The sequence below is a fragment of the Magallana gigas genome, chromosome 6, assembly GCF_963853765.1.
Source record: "Magallana gigas chromosome 6, xbMagGiga1.1, whole genome shotgun sequence".
Lineage (NCBI taxonomy): Eukaryota > Metazoa > Mollusca > Bivalvia > Ostreida > Ostreidae > Magallana > Magallana gigas.
In genome coordinates, this window is record NC_088858.1 from 23543045 (window position 1) to 23559297 (window position 16253).

Here is a 16253-nt window from a genome sequence, read left to right on the forward strand (position 1 = left end):
ATAATTTTATTTTAGATGAAAATAGTCTGATCAAAACCTACGAAAAATATGAAAAGCAATGTGTTTCTGCTTGTAATTTTTTTTCTCCACAACTACATGCATTTTCATAACAAATTGCATTTCTTTTTCGAAAAGGGATTATAAGTTTTACTTTTTAAGAGGCAGTCTACCATAGAACCATGCAAATGGCTATCAATGGAAGTATATCGAAATTTCATGAGACTTGGCACAGATATTCATGATAACCTAACTTGATTATAATGAGAATGATTTTTATTACATTACATCAGTAACTATGGAAACGGATGGCACTTGGGTTTTCCGCTTGTTCTATTTATAGAACTTTTGAAAAATTAGACAGCATACAATTCTTTTTAGTTTACTGGAAATATTACACACTGCAATTGAATGAAACCCGTTTCTTCACATTGTGAAAACCCATAGGTATTCTGAATAATAAGGAATTTAAATTTCTAAACACAATACACAAAGATATGTGGGCCTTAACTTCATGAAAATACTGAAATTTTACCAAAATTGACCTATTTGCACTAAAACTGGCATAACTGCCCAAGAAACGCATCAATTAATATAATATTTTGTCAGCTTATATGGTCTTTATTTGTCTTTAATCTGGTTGAGGGAATTTGGTTGCAAATGAAATTCAGTGGAAATTTTGGGGGGTGGGTGGATTTGGGAGGGGGTTGGGGTGGACATGGTGCACTTTTATCTAGGGTAAGAAAAATGCTATTACATAATTATTTAGATATTCCTTGCCAAATAAAACAAGTAGTAATGGAGAATTAAGTAGTCTTAAAAATTAAACACACAGAATTACTATGAATTGCCCTCAGTCGAGGGGCGGGGGGGGGGGGGGGGCTGCAATTGAAAGGAAACTTGGACCATTAAGTTTGTCACCTAACAGCGACGCGCAGTGGGTTAGAGGGTGTACTACGAATCTGTAAGTCATGAGTTTGACTCCCGCTCTGGGTTTTTACAATTTTTACCTCTCCAAATATTTTTAAAAGCTCTTTTTTGGTTAAATATTGTAAAATTTGAAAATTTTAAACCGGTGAAAGTATTTCAATCACAATGTACATTAATCCATATTAAAATCGAATTATGTCCCACAGCACCTCAATTTATATAAGCATCCGCTTTGACATAAAACTGTTAAAATACAATAACAATGGATTTCATGTTACATGTATTCAAATTTAAATGAATGTACATATCAAACATTTTTTTTATCATATACATTTGTATTTTTGAGCAGAGTTTACAACATAAGTATATTGTTAAGATGATATCTGAGAAGAACACAGCAAATAACAATCTTTAACTTAATAAATAACCTGTTTAATATTCATGGATTATTTGTTACAGTTATAAACTTCAAAATGTACATGTAACCACCCGATATGAAAAATAAATCCTGAAAAGCCTACATGTAACACTCATTTATAAGAAATACTTGTAATGAGCCTTTGCTTCAAATGGAGCAAAAAGCAAAGACCAAATTATTGCAGTTATTTTCATGAAATATGAAAAGCCATTGTTTACAAAGCTATGAAATAAAATATGCAATACAACCAAATTTCAACCTACAATGAATACATCAGAAAGAGAATTTTAATTTCAGAAAAAAAGATACAAAATCAGTGAATTGAAATATCCATTATTCAGTTACATACGAAAAAAAGACAGAGATGTGCAATTAATTTAAATTTAGAAAGTTATCATCATCAATTAATACATGTATCCCTATTAGCCAAATAACATCATCAATAATACATGTAGTGCTATTAGTCAAGTAAAATCATCAATTTATACATGTAGCAATAGTGGACAACTATTATCAATTAATACATGTATCACTTTTGGCCAAATAACAACATCAATTCATACATGTAGTGCTATTAGTCAAATAAAATCATTAATTTATACATGTAGCCGTATAAGACATCTATTTTCAATTCATACATTTAACACTGTTAGACAAATACATGTATTACCATCAATTTATACATGTAGCACTAATAACCAAACACCAACAATTCACACATGTAGCACTTATCTTTTAGTCAAATAAAATCATAAATTCATACATGTAGTGCTATTGAACAACCTTTATCATCATTCATACATGTTGCACTAAAAGCTAAATAACATTATTGATTCATACATATAGCACTGATAACCAAACAACATCAATTCATACATGAATCACTATTTGCCAAATAACATCATCAATTTAAACATGTAGCAATTTAAGACAACAATGATCATTAATTCATGTATGTACATGTTTCACTATTGGCCAAATAACATCATTAATTCATGTAGCGCTGTTAGCCAAATACATGTAACCTCATCAATTCATACATGTGGCGCTACTAGTCTAAGAACATCATCAATTCAAACGTATAGCACAATTAGCTAGCCAGGTAACACCATCAATTCACACTAGTGCTATAAGTCAACTTTTATCATCAAATCATTCATAAAGTTTACATCCTCAATTGATACACGTAGCGCTATTGGCCAAATAACAATCAATTCATACTTGTAGCGCTATTAGTACAAAAACATTATCAATTCATATATGTGTAGTGCTAATAGAGGACTAACATCATCATTCGTACATGAAATGCTATTATAGAACAGACAACATCAATTCATATATTAATTATGTAATGTTTTTAGCAAACTTACATCATCAATTCCTTCTTGTAGCACTATTAGACAAATAAAATTATCAATTCATACATGTAGCACTATTAAATAACTAACATCATTAATTCATACATGTAGAGCTACTAGCCAACATTCATACATGTAGCACTTTTGGCCAAATAACATCATCAATTCATACAAGTGATGTTAGACAACTCTTATCATCAAATCATTAATGAAGTTCTATTATCTAGCTTACATCCTCAATTGATACATGTTTGTCTATTAATGGCCTAAAATAATCAATTTATACCTGTAGCGCTATTAGAAGACTTACGTCATCAACTCATACACATGTAGTGCTATTTGAGGACTAACATTATATAAATAGTGCCTGTTTGGGAGGGTAACAGTTGAAATTGACACCCCTAGGACACCATTGTCAACCGACGCGAAGCGGAGGTTGACAATGGTTTTTGAGTAGTATTTAACATGAAAATATAATAATATGAATTCATGCATGTATCACAATTCTCTTTGAATACTGAAGTTGATCAAGATTCATAGATGGCTGTGATTTTACAGGGGAGTACTTTCCATATGACAATAATTTCACAGCTTCATTTAAGATTTCATGCTCTGTTCTTTCATCTTTGGACTGATCAGACCCCACAGTTTTCTGAGATGACAGAAGATCAAAATCTGAAAATAAATATATACCGGTATATTCATTAAAATATATGTATTCAAAGTATTAGACTAAACTCAGCTGTTGGATACACACATATATGTAACACTATAATACACATGTAAAGCATTGACAGCTTTAATAAGAACTATATGACATTTCAGAAAAAATTATGCATTGTAAAATTTACATATGATAATCATTTCAAGTGGCAGCCAATCTTTGAATGACCTCGATCCCTAAGATGATCACAGTGACTTTTATCTACATTTAGCATTGTCCTTGTGCCTGAATCACATTTAAACTCATTGAACTGTAAAACTGAAATTCAACCATACAGTTCAAGAAACATATATACCACCCATGTGGCAATAATGAAAAGGGTCAAAAAATTCATATTTGGAATATCTATGATAATCTATGATAATAATGCCAAGTATGCGTCATTAATCATCTTGTACATCATGTAATATTTTTTCACTGTTATACCTCTTGGGTTAGAAAAAGATATATCAGCGTCCATTGCTTCAGAATCTGTTGTTCTCTCTAATAAACAGCATATTTCTACAAAAGAGTACATTTAATGTATATCTAATATACCGGTAATGTATATGTAGTCTATATATTAACAAAAATATAGCCAAATCTTATTTCTGATTTTCATACACAATATCTAATGTACATATACAAGTATCAATTGGATATCCCAAATGTTGATTAGTTGAACTCTCAATAGACATATTGTAAAATAACTAAATATAAAGTGTAGATGATTAAAGATTTTTAACCATTAAAAGACACTGTTATTATTAGTTAATCTAATGTTGTCCAGCTAAATAAGTTTTTAGCATGAATACAAACTATAATGCTATCTTAATGGGACAAATACATTAACCATTTGAAATTCCCTTTGATTTTTAAGACATTTTTATGTATAAACCTGTTTTTCTCTTAAATACTTAAATGAAAGATCCAGGCCTGGCATGCCCCCCCCCCCCCTAAATATCTTTGAACAACATTTGTTCTTACATGTAGTACTCCTCAACTCCTTTGTATTTATATTTTCTGTTTCATATGTAATGTACAACAAAGTTTTATGAGTTGAATACATCATAATAATTCAGTCAATCAATTGTGTAAAAAACACACCTTTCAACTCCTCCTTCAGATCTGTATTAATCTTGACACAGTTTTCTCTCAATGCGTTTTCTGCTAACACCTATTAATGGTAAAATTCCAAACATCTGATCATTCTGATGTGTCCATTATGCATTAATTTCCCCGTAAACGTTGGTTCATTTAACAGAGTTTTTGTTCATAATCAAAACAATAATTTATCAGTGACAACAGGTAAGGAAATTGAGATCAAGCATGGGTTTATAAAAGCACTAATTCATTCCTTGAATAATAAAAATAGGTTTTCAAATTTGTATGAGTATTTCAACAAGTAAATTTTAAGTTTAGAACACTATACCACTATAAAAATTGAACTGTATATCTTTTCCATAGATATCTAATCAAATTGGGAGGGGGCAGTTTTAATCTGATATTGATGTGCATTTATTTTATGCATACATACATGTAGTTTGTCCTAGCAATATTTACTGGTACACATAAGAGTACTGTTATATAAATATTTTTGGTTTGTTAAGAATGATGTCATTGGGTAAAGGCAATTTTTTCTTACCAGAACCAGTTGGAAAATGTGTGCTCAGCTTCATCCATATCTCTCGGCTTTGAATGAATGTAATTCCACTCGCGATTATGCCAGATTGAGATTGTTTATGTAGTGAATGACAGCATGTTCTCCTTTTCCTTTTCCACTGAATTCCATATTCCTGCCTGTGTTTAGCACATGTACGCCCGCTGAAAATTGACAGCCTCAACCCATGCACACCAGCACGATGATTCTGGTATTTGTACAAAATCTGACTCAGAGGTACATTTAAAAAATCTCAAGTGTGCTGAAGTGTTTTTCTTACAATCCTAAAGTATATTATCTGCTTTCTCTTTACAATTTTCACCAAAACTACATTTCAAACCATCCATTTTGTTGACATCTGGCTTTCTCCAATCATTCTTCTTTATCTTCTTTACACGAGAGTTCCACAAAGGGAGATAATTTAATTTGTAAAAATCCCGAATTTAAACACCGGAATATAAGCTTAATATTTATTTGCAACCAAATTCCCATTCAAATATATTTTTTTATGGATAATTCTATTGTTTGAACCAAGAAACTCTAAATTTAAAACGTTTCTTGAGGTTTTATATCCTACTAAGAGAAGTAGTGTGTTTTGGACATTACCTATCTTATTATAATATTTGATCATCTAGCTTAAAATCAACGAATGAATTAAAAAATATGTGTGCACCAAATCAAAGGTATTTGTATCAGATGTTATGTGAATCTGACTCCATGTATGATTAAACTCTATTTAATACTTAAATGGCTCTATGAAATTAGCCTTATTCATGCATGAAATTTATTATGAATAATGAGCTAAAAATAGAAATGGTCTTATCTGGGGGATTTCAGTGGTGCAGATAAATTTAACCACGAAAATTTGATAAAATAGACAATATACTTTAGATATATCCAGATAAACTATGAAAATTAATCTACTCCCTTCATTATAAAATTTTGATTTTGCATGGTTCTATCGTAGACTGCCTCTTAAGACCAATGGTCGGGAATCAAATTGATAAGAGATTTTGATAGAGTAAATAATTGAATAATGAATAATAGAGCGTGAAAATGAATTTAATGGTAGGGTGAATCGAGTTCTAGGCGTAATTTCTACCCATCCACCGGTTTATAAACTGCAACTATTCACCTATATTTACATTATCCAGTGTCTCTGTCTGTGATAACACTACGTATCGATTTTGTTCTATATAACCCATAATACAAATGACGCCAAATTGAGGCGCCAGCGGGGTTTGCTTATTTATATTTAAAGATTTAATCGTACGATGGCCTAAAATTATATAAATATAAGTAATAAGGAATCATTCTTTGAATATTATGAGGTGATAATTTCGGTCGGGGCGTGATCAAATCTATCATAAAGCCCTTCGGGCTTTATTGGATTTGATCACGCCCTGACCAAAATTATCACCTCATAATACTCAAAGAATGATTCCTTATTCCTTATCTAATTATTGTGAGACTTGCGTTTAAGTCTATTTTGCCGTTCCCACAAAATGAATGTGAAGGCCAAATTGTTTTGTATATTGTTGGCTTCTTGTAAAAGAAGATTTTTTTTTCATTATATGACAAAAACTCTAATTTGGGAGGAAAATATAGCAACATGCGGTGAGAATTTTCGGAGAAGTTTGTTTATTATACCTTTTCTTTCTTACAAAGCGCAAAGGCTCACTACCAATGACATTAACAAGATGGACACTTTTCTCAATTTTTATTTATTACACCAAAGGAATAGACATGTTACTGAACAATGCTAAAAAAATAATAAAATTTAATTCATAGATGTCAATAATAATATAACTTCTTGTTTTGTATACTTCATTAACAAATGTTTACAAAATCATAACATACTTTTTTATTAAATAAGATTAGGCAATAGATAAAGCCTTTGTAAGCAAAACAACTATCAGCTGGACATAATAATGAAGATCAATTTAGTCTTGATACAGAATAAATACAAAAATGACTTCAACAAAATAACATATTAATTAAGACAAATAGAACAGAAACCAATCAGTTAAAGGAAAAAATTGCACATTAACGAGTACATGAATGTAGAACTTAATTCTATAGAGTTGTAAAAAGATAGAAATACAAAAAAAACCGCGTCTATTTAACGTTTGATGTACAATGTAGATTTTTTCTTTATTTGAAGTACTTTCAGACTTCACATCTATAAATGTAGTGGCATTCGTTCTCCCTTGTTCACCGTTCCATGTTGAAGTACTAAGAAGATCACTAAATCTACTCTCAGGTTTGAGTGTAGAAAAGTATATGTTTATAAACTACCCGATTATACCGATAAACATTTATAGATATTGTTTAATGATGTAATGCATGAAATACTAGCAGTTACCGACCTCCTTTCCAAAACAAAATCAAGAGATAATATTAGTTATTTTTAAACGCAAATGTTTTAGCATGATGTCAATATGATTTATGATATGTGTATTCCCACTGTTAGATACAGATTTGATGATCATAAGATACGAGTCGTAATTTAAAACGTCATAAACTTCATAATTTGATATATTTGGCTATATACAGAGGTACTAAGGTAATCTACCTTATTACAACATGACATTCATCAACAAATCGACAGTGTTCGAACACCTCTCTAACGCTTTCTCCTCTTCTTGCTCCCGTCTGGTGCCCCCTTTTGTTTCTTTCCCTCTGATCGAGCCTGATCCTTTTGTTTTCGGGCCTGTCCTTTCTGATGCTTGCCTTTTGTACTAGGTCGTTTGTTTTTGGTGTGTTCACCCCCTCCAACTTTCTTGCCTTTCTTTGCTGCTTTTTTAGAGAAATGTTTCGCTGCCTTGGAAGCCGCCTTGGCTGCGATGCTTACCCAGGCGTCTGCGGCGGGTATTAGTAAACCTGAGTTTTGGGATACCGTACCATGATTATTACTACATGTACCAGTCCATACAGAGTTTAGAAAATGCCCAATATCACCGACAACACACAGAACCAGGATCACAATAAATTGACGGCAAAAGTCCATGATTTGCGGTCTAAGTAGACAACAAAAGAAGTCCCTAATCAATGGAAAAGACAGGTGTCCGTTTTTATCCTGGCCACTTGTTTATATATATGTGATCTGATATTGACAAATACCTGTTTATAAATAGAAACTGGAGAATTGGAATTTAAAGGTAAAAATAAACTAATAAGAAATAACCGTGTTAGCCTATCGTTGAAAATTCCAATTTACAATGCACGCGTGATGTGTGTATTGAAAAAAATCACTTTTTTATGTTGTAATTCACCTGTTCAAACGAACAATAAGATATTGTAAACTAAAATTCTAAACACCAATATGTAGGAGCAGCTCGCCTGCGCGAGTGCAACATACCTCAAAAATAAAGAAAGAACGAAAAATATGTAAATCCCGCCTTAAAACCAAAGAATCTTATTATAGTTAAATTTACATTTTCGACGACAACCGTCTTTTCCAGAATCCGATTTCCATCGACAATGTATTTTAAGAATTCCGTCACAAATACCCTAGCTTATTAGCAGCTGCAGTAGCACATCCAGCTAGCAAACTATGTAACCCGATTTTTGATTTTTTCGAAACCCATTTCCTGGAGACGCTCGGTACTGCGGAACCTTTTTAAAAATATACCTTGCTGTTGAATATAATATTCACCCATACGCACGAGGTTGTAGATTTTTTAACCTAAATAATAAATTTTTAAACTGCTTCTGAAAAAGATAATTACAAGATCCAAGCATACTCTATTCTCAATAGCTAGATACATTTGTCTTGTCATTAACTTTTTGGACAACTGGATACTAGTACATAGAAATGAACTTTTCAGGCAGACTTATTTACTTATTTAATATCATCTTTTGCAGATTTATTATTTTTGAAATACATAGAGGGTAGATTACTTTCTAAAGGAACAACATAACCTTCCCGTATAATATCTAATACAAATTGATTAGCACCAATAGATTCCAAAAAGTTGATATGTTTACGCAAATTGCGTTTTACTTCTTTACCCACATTGATACGCTGTGTATACAATGGAAACTATAAGTAAACGAGATGAAGCAGATAAAACCTTTCTATTGGAGTTGAATACAGTAGTAGCTGGTTTTTGGTAAGGTTGTGCATAGCGCTTCTCTTTGACTGTCCGTAGGGCGCGGGTCTCCACCTGGCGCATGCGTTTTACATCATCAAAATTTGACGCAAGGTCATCGCTCTCATGCTCTATTACCGTTGTCCAACCTTCTTGAGACTTATTTGCAATTCTAATAAACTTGTTCATCTTATTGAGCTTATTAGTAAGCCCGTCACCAATCTTCGAGCGGTGGGGTCAGACACACGTCTTTGTACCTTTTGCCAAAATCACTCAATAATCAAAATAATAGTCATATCTTATTTCTTTCGTGAGTGAACTTTACTGTCTAGTGACATATCTCTCTTGATAGACTTAGTTTTGTTATCAATATCTTTACCAAAAATTGATATTTCCTCTTTGAAACTATCTAGCATTGAGTCCAAGTGTGTATGGAACAAGTTCTAAAATAGTGTCTGCAAGATCTGGCCGTTCAGGAACTGTATCCGCAGAATGTGCAGATACTGCAGGTTGTGGTTTAGTTTAAACTGCAGTTTTTTCTAATGAATAGTCTTTCTCTATTTTTCCGTACGATGGTAATCTTTACAATGCTTCAGTAAGGCATTTCTATTTTATTAGAGTGTCATTCGTTGAGCGATAAGCTAATTGCACCGCTTGTGATATTACTATTTGCAATGTAAACAAATTATTTTCCAGTTGTCAAGTTTTATGTGTTAAAACGTTAGGAACTGATTATTTCTGTTTAAATGAATAAGAGAATGGATAAATCAGCTTGAAACAATTTTTTACGGGTACATTAAGAGGGATGTGTGGCCATCTTGTACATTTGAGGATAAGAATTTAAACATTTGTTTGAAAAGTATGCATACAAGAACAAGACAATACCTTTATAATCACTCAGAACACCCGTCGAACTGCGCAGTTACAGACTCATTTTGAAGATTAAAAACTCTGAAAAAATATGAAGGGGATCAAGAAATGTTTACATTCCTATCTTCAAATGTACAAGATGGCCGCATTTACCCCTAAAACCTATGTAAACAAAAACAGGACACGAGCCTTGTTTACAATAAAAAGAATCTTGCTTTTAACTCTTCAAATTTCATTTGGTCAGTAGAAATGTTTTATTAAAGCATTGTAAATAATAAAAACAGAAAAAAGTTAACCAAAGTCCTGACCTTTAAGCAATTTAGTACCCAGGTAACTCGATAAGCCTGAGTAATCAGAGATTGGATATGATACAACAACATTTAAACATTCAAACACGTGTTACTTGTATCATTCATAAATATATTTATTTCGACAATGGGTCATAAAGCATTTCATTTGCAATTATCTGAAACAAAACTACACAAAATTTTGGCAAATTTTATAAAATATAGTATCATAATAGAGAAGATCTTTACAGTGAGTCATATTGGGATATTTAATGCTACTTATGTAAGCAACCGATTTTGGCCTTAATTTAAAGTTTCGGATTTTAATAAACAAACAATTTTATGATACAGAAACTTTAAGTGTTTTTCTGATACAATTTAAAAGATTTACCACGCACAGACAGTAGGTATATTCTGACATTTTACAATCAACAGATTTTGGTTTATTTCATTGTCATTTTATTACACCATACATTTTGTCTTTATTATGACTAGCTACAAATAAAAATAAAACTGATGCACTTTCATGCTTCTAAGTATTTGATTCTTTTGGCTATTCCGGTCAGACACTCTCCCACTATCATCTCACCGTCACCAAGGATACACACGGCGCGTGGTCTTTTTATTCCTCCTTCAGGAATGATGTACCCCAGAAATCGCCCGTCTCTGTCCAGTATGTGAATCTTGTCATCGTAATAATCTGTAACGATGACGTGACCGACAGAATCAGTGGCGACTGATAGAGCTTTAAAATCACTGTCCTGCACCGAGTACGAGTACCGGAATATGCCCAATCTATCGACAGCAATGACTGCATTTTTCTCCAAGTCAGTTACAATGATGTCCCCGTTGACATTCTCAGCGATGTACATCACCCGTTTGTACAGAGGTTGACACTGCGAGTCGTACTGGATTTCCTGGAGCACGGTACCGGTACTGCTGTATCGGACGACTTTGGACTGATCGTCTTTACGGAGACAGACCAGTAGATCACCGGACGCGGCGCTAGTGACGCCGTATGGCTGCCAGTCCCCGGTAGTGAACATCGTCACCACAGTGTCGGTGTCAGATATCATTTTCACGGCTTTATCATCTTTATCACTGTACACTACTTGTTTGTTGTACATACATAAGTACATGCCTTTGTAAGTAATGCTGACGGTGTGGTGGAGGTGTCCCTGGATATCAAACAACTTCAGTTCTGTGCTCTCTCCTCCCATCCACACTTTGTTATCGACGGTAACGGCCATGACGTACAGACGATTATTCAACTTTTCACTAGCAGGGAACCCAGTGTCTATAACAGAAGTAACTGTTGGTATATCTGATAGTATTCTACCCGATAACGCCTTTTCTTTTAATTTATTTCCTAAATGTTCATCTATTTTATACTCATAGAAGTTCGGAAGTGAATACTGTGAGACCTCACTCATTATCTTCTGATTCTGAATCACTGATACAAAACTCTGTATTTCTTTGACTTTCTTTGCTTTATGTAATTTTGTCGTTTTTGCGTTCATATCATCCACTTTTCTAATCATTTCTTCCAATTCTTTCTTTTGTTTCTGTAGTACAACCTCGTGTTCCTTTTGCATGTCATCCAGTTCCTGGTGAAGTTTTTTCACGGTCTTTTCGATCAGTTTGATCCACTTTTCTCCCCGCGCTGTAACTTCATCTTTTCTCAATTGGTAAACCAAGGGTATTGAGGACAGCAGCTTCGTCGTGTGGTCCAGAATTCTTTGTAATTCATGTTTAGATGACTGAAGTCGATCATTTTCCCGTGAAATCACTTTTAAAAGTTCCTCCATTTTATCGGATAGCTCGGACATTTCGTGCGATTTGTGTTTGATAGAAACGCAAAGCATGCAAATCGGAGCATCACAAGTTTTACAGTACGCGGAACAATCGTTTTGGGGATGGGAATCACAGTGGCATGTATCATCATCATCCTTGCTGGTGTAATCTACAATGTCGTGGCCGTTTTTCGATTTCACGCGTAGATGTATGAGGGCACAGGGGTCACAGAGATTGACCCTGCATCGTCTGCAGAAAAACGAAACTGGCTGCTGACACAGGTCACATTCCACAAAATGTTGAGCTTCATCTCTAGATGCCATCATGAAAGATTCTGTGTACCCTGCGAAAATTGTTATCAGAAACTTATATAATATCAAACATTGGTTAATTTTACAAATGAATTATTATCTGGACTGGTAATTTAAAAATACATGGATGTTCGGATGATAGACGAACTTCTATAAATCAAAAGGCCGTTACGTTAATATAAAATAGTAATATATCAATTAAAGATATTAACAACAAGAAATAGTAATTTTCTAAAGCACAGTCTCTGTGGGTCTGCTAAATAATGGCAACAAAAATATTTCGATGATTTCGTAATTGAGGGATCCTGTGTCATGGTTTGAAATCTAATCTCTCGGACTTTTGTAATTTTTGAGAAAAGAATGATAGCCACTTACATAATTATGTAAGCGGCCCCTTTTTATGCAATGAATTAGAGGAAAATCTACCTTAGTTTTGAAATTTTTAAAACGAGGAGTAGGTAAATTGATAAATCCCGAGTCAAGTACTTAGCTTGGATCGTGTTTGTATTACAATGACTGGTTATTAATAGATGGTTTTGTACAACATGTAACAGTGAATTTAGTTCTGGCTTGTGACCATGTCCTTTCAACGAAAACTGAACAGAATGGATGGACCTTGATACATAAATAAATATAAGCATGTTGGACAAGAATTTTTTAAATATCAGGTAACCAGTTGAGAGGAAACTTAGCAAAAAATATTAATTATTAAATCCGTCGATAATTATACTTACAACACACGTATACGCATAAATGAAAGTTAATAACAAACAAAGTCAATGTCAGTTTATAATGGAGGAAGGAAAGTTGCATATGAGGTCAGTGATAAGGTTCATTTTTCCCCTTTCACATGTAATATATTTTGATAATTGTTTTGGAATAAGAATGGGACTCTGTAGAGTACATATATCAAAGTTTAAGTTCATACAAAATACAAACAGGAATTCCGAAAATTAATTTTTGTCAAGTTACTGGAGGCCGTATTTTACATCAAACTTTACTTCAGGCACGTGCCTGTACTTCTCCGGAATTTGTGTCAATTTTTTCTTATTATTCGACAACTATTTCTGAGATCTGCATTATTGCCTTAATCTGAGAGAGAGAGAGAGAGAGAGAGAGAGAGAGAGAGAGAGAGAGAGAGAGAGAGAGAGAGAGAGAGAGAGAGAGAGAGAGAGAGAAAGAAAGAGAAAAAATTGAAATATGGCCTGATATATTATTTTGTTACTCAATAAAGTATTTTTTCTAAAGAAAATTATTCCGAAATAAGAGTCAATAAACTATTATTCACTTGATATGATTGTTGGGGTTTTTGTGGTTGCAAACAAGATATCTTTGAGCTTAAAATTTGATCTAAAATAATGCATGACATACGTTTTTGATAAAGCAAGTTCAGAATAGCTGGGTAATCATTTTATTTTTTAAAAGATAAAACATGACAATAACAAACCGTCAACCATCTCAAAAATCCATAAAACGAAATACAAATTCAAATCAGAGCACACGGACCTCCAAAAAGATAGAGGTAGGATCAGGTGTCTAGGAGGAATGATCATTCACCGTGTGATCTTTGTCATAATCGAGAAAAAAACGGATAAGTCCGTCCACAAATAGGTAATTAATTATGGTTATCTTTAAAGAAAAAAAAATTTAATGCAATTTATGGTGCAAGAGAGATAACTCTGGTTTATTACCATTATTACCTTTTTATTCGCTAGAATACCTGCAATACACACAGAACATGTCACAGATTTTGGTGTAATGTTTAAAAATTATGCTGTTGTATTGATGATATGTCCTCCATGAGTCCATGATTCACAAAAGTTATATATTTTATTAACATGATCATATCTGGGAAATTAAAGTTTACATGAAACGCAACTCTAAAGATAGCACGGTGTCAGTGGGACGAAGGTTACTCTATTAATAAAATACCAATACATGCGCAATCAGGTGCATGCACGTCATGTCATGTTTCACTGAAAGTCTCTTTATTGACTAAATCGTTTAAAGCAATTCTTAACGAATGTGAAATAATCATTTTTAATATTTTTTTTTAAAACAGCGTATTCATGTACATTTATCATATTTAATATGACACAGCATGCACTTGTTCTGGCAGTATGAATAAATGCAAGTGCATGGAACATTCACTTATCAAGACTTCATCTGAATTTACCGGTCTAGGTTAGTATATTACCTCACATTAGGGACATGTCATGATGACTTCCAGAGGAAAAAGAAAATCTCTCTCGAACAAAAATAGAAATGGCACAAAATCAACTTCCGGTTTATCAACGATCCTGACTCACCATTCGCGCTACCCAGGCTTTTAGACGATATGTCACTTCCTGTTAAAAGTATACATCAGTAACGACACCGTAGCAACTAAAGTTGAATGGGGGGGGGGGGGGGGAGTATCGCTAATTTTGTAAATCTACGGTTTTACCGTTTTCTTATAAGGAATGTTTTAAGTAAATATCATGGCCCTCTACATGGACAATACAAAATATATACGGAAGGAATGTACTTGTAGATCAAATTTACGCCATTCATACAGTACCGATCAGACAAACCTAACAAAAACATAAACCCCAACTAAACCCTGGGTTTACTTTCTGGGTTTACTCGGGGTTTACTTTGGGTTTACTAGAGTGGACCCAGAGTAAACCCAAAGTAAACCCAGAGTGGACACAGAGAGTAAACACGGTCAGAAGTATACTCCTGAGAGCAAACACTAACGGTGTATTAGGAATATACCAGATGCAGGAATTACAGGCAGTGGGATCAGGTCTGCTTCACACTTCAATGCATAAGTTTGACCTCAATAGCAATTTCCAGGTAAACCCCAGGTGGACCCACATTTTCAAAAAAAAAACCCCAGAGTAAACCCCAATTAAACCCCAAAAGTAAACCCAGGGTTTAGTTGGGGTTTACTCTGGTGTAAGGTTGGATCTGATCGGTACTGTACGTTTGTAGAATATTGTTTTTAACACCAATTTTAAGGTAGGGAACGAGTAGTTGCCGGAATATGATATGTTTAAGGAATAAGGAATCATTTTATGAGGATTATGAGTTGATAATTTTGGTCGGGGCGTGGTCAAATCCAATAAAGCCCGAGGGGCTTTATGATAGATTTGACCACGCTCCGACCGAAATTATTACTTCATATAATCAAAGAATGGTTTCGTATTACTTATATTTATATTATTTTAAAGTTCTACTATTTAAAACAGCATTATTTTTTCATGTAGCGCATACCAAGTATTACTATGCGGCCCTGCCAATACCGTTTTTCGGTTATGCTATAAGATACGCCCATTTTGTGTCGCTCATATTTTATGAAGTTATTGGGTTTTAGGCTTCAAAATTGATTCTTTATGTTATCACAGAAAAAGACAGTAGAAAATGTAAAAATATAAAGACATAATTACAGTTTCACTCTGATCACAATATCTTAATTGTGTGCTCAACTGCGAGCGGAGATCTCTTATAATCGGCAAGTTTTCGAAGAAGGCCTACACGTGATCTCTGGCAGTCATGTAGGATCTGTATCATCCCGGAAAGCTGATATTGGTATTATCAGGAAAATTTCTTCGAAAGAAAAACAACCTATGATAATTACTAATTATTTAATTAACTTATAATAAGCAGAGGAGAAACGGATCACACATGTTGAAAGTGTGCATTTTTAATTCGTTTCCACAGATAAATTCCTTTAACATATGTATACAGTGAAATTCTTAACTTTAAAACAAAAATTACAGTATTTTTATGTAGATAAAAAAAATATCAGTTGGTACTTGGTTACCACTCATTCGGCTTTGTTCAGAA

The 16253-nt window shown here is 33.4% G+C and overlaps 2 protein-coding genes and 1 long non-coding RNA gene across 4 annotated transcripts in view; 1 reads left to right on the forward strand and 2 right to left on the reverse strand.

The window, feature by feature from the left end:
* The window catches only part of LOC105319280 (poly [ADP-ribose] polymerase tankyrase), a 68440-nt gene that overhangs the window by 48428 nt on the left and 3759 nt on the right, over positions 1 to 16253 (forward strand). The gene's annotated exons all lie outside the window — the stretch shown is intronic.
* On the reverse strand, positions 1195 to 5782 carry LOC117684535 (uncharacterized). 2 transcript variants are annotated; one of them, XR_004598255.2, is made up of 4 exons: positions 5052 to 5782; positions 4514 to 4583; positions 3854 to 3928; positions 1195 to 3378 (listed from the first exon to the last, which is right to left on the reverse strand). It is a non-coding gene; the product is annotated as an uncharacterized lncRNA (long non-coding RNA). The 2 variants fall into 2 exon arrangements; XR_010714841.1 differs by lacking the exon at positions 4514 to 4583 and having other exon boundaries at positions 5052 to 5781.
* Positions 10463 to 14747, reverse strand: LOC136276518 (uncharacterized). Its single transcript, XM_066088720.1, has 2 exons — positions 14620 to 14747; positions 10463 to 12454 (listed from the first exon to the last, which is right to left on the reverse strand). Exon 2 carries the CDS (start codon positions 12435 to 12437, stop codon positions 10842 to 10844), a length of 1596 nt encoding a protein of 531 aa, XP_065944792.1. The 5' UTR covers positions 12438 to 12454; positions 14620 to 14747; the 3' UTR covers positions 10463 to 10841.

Excerpts from the sequence above, each read along its gene's own strand:
- LOC136276518 (XM_066088720.1), bottom strand. The coding sequence starts at position 12,437 with ATGATGGCATCTAGAGATGAAGCTCAACATTTTGTGGAATGTGACCTG.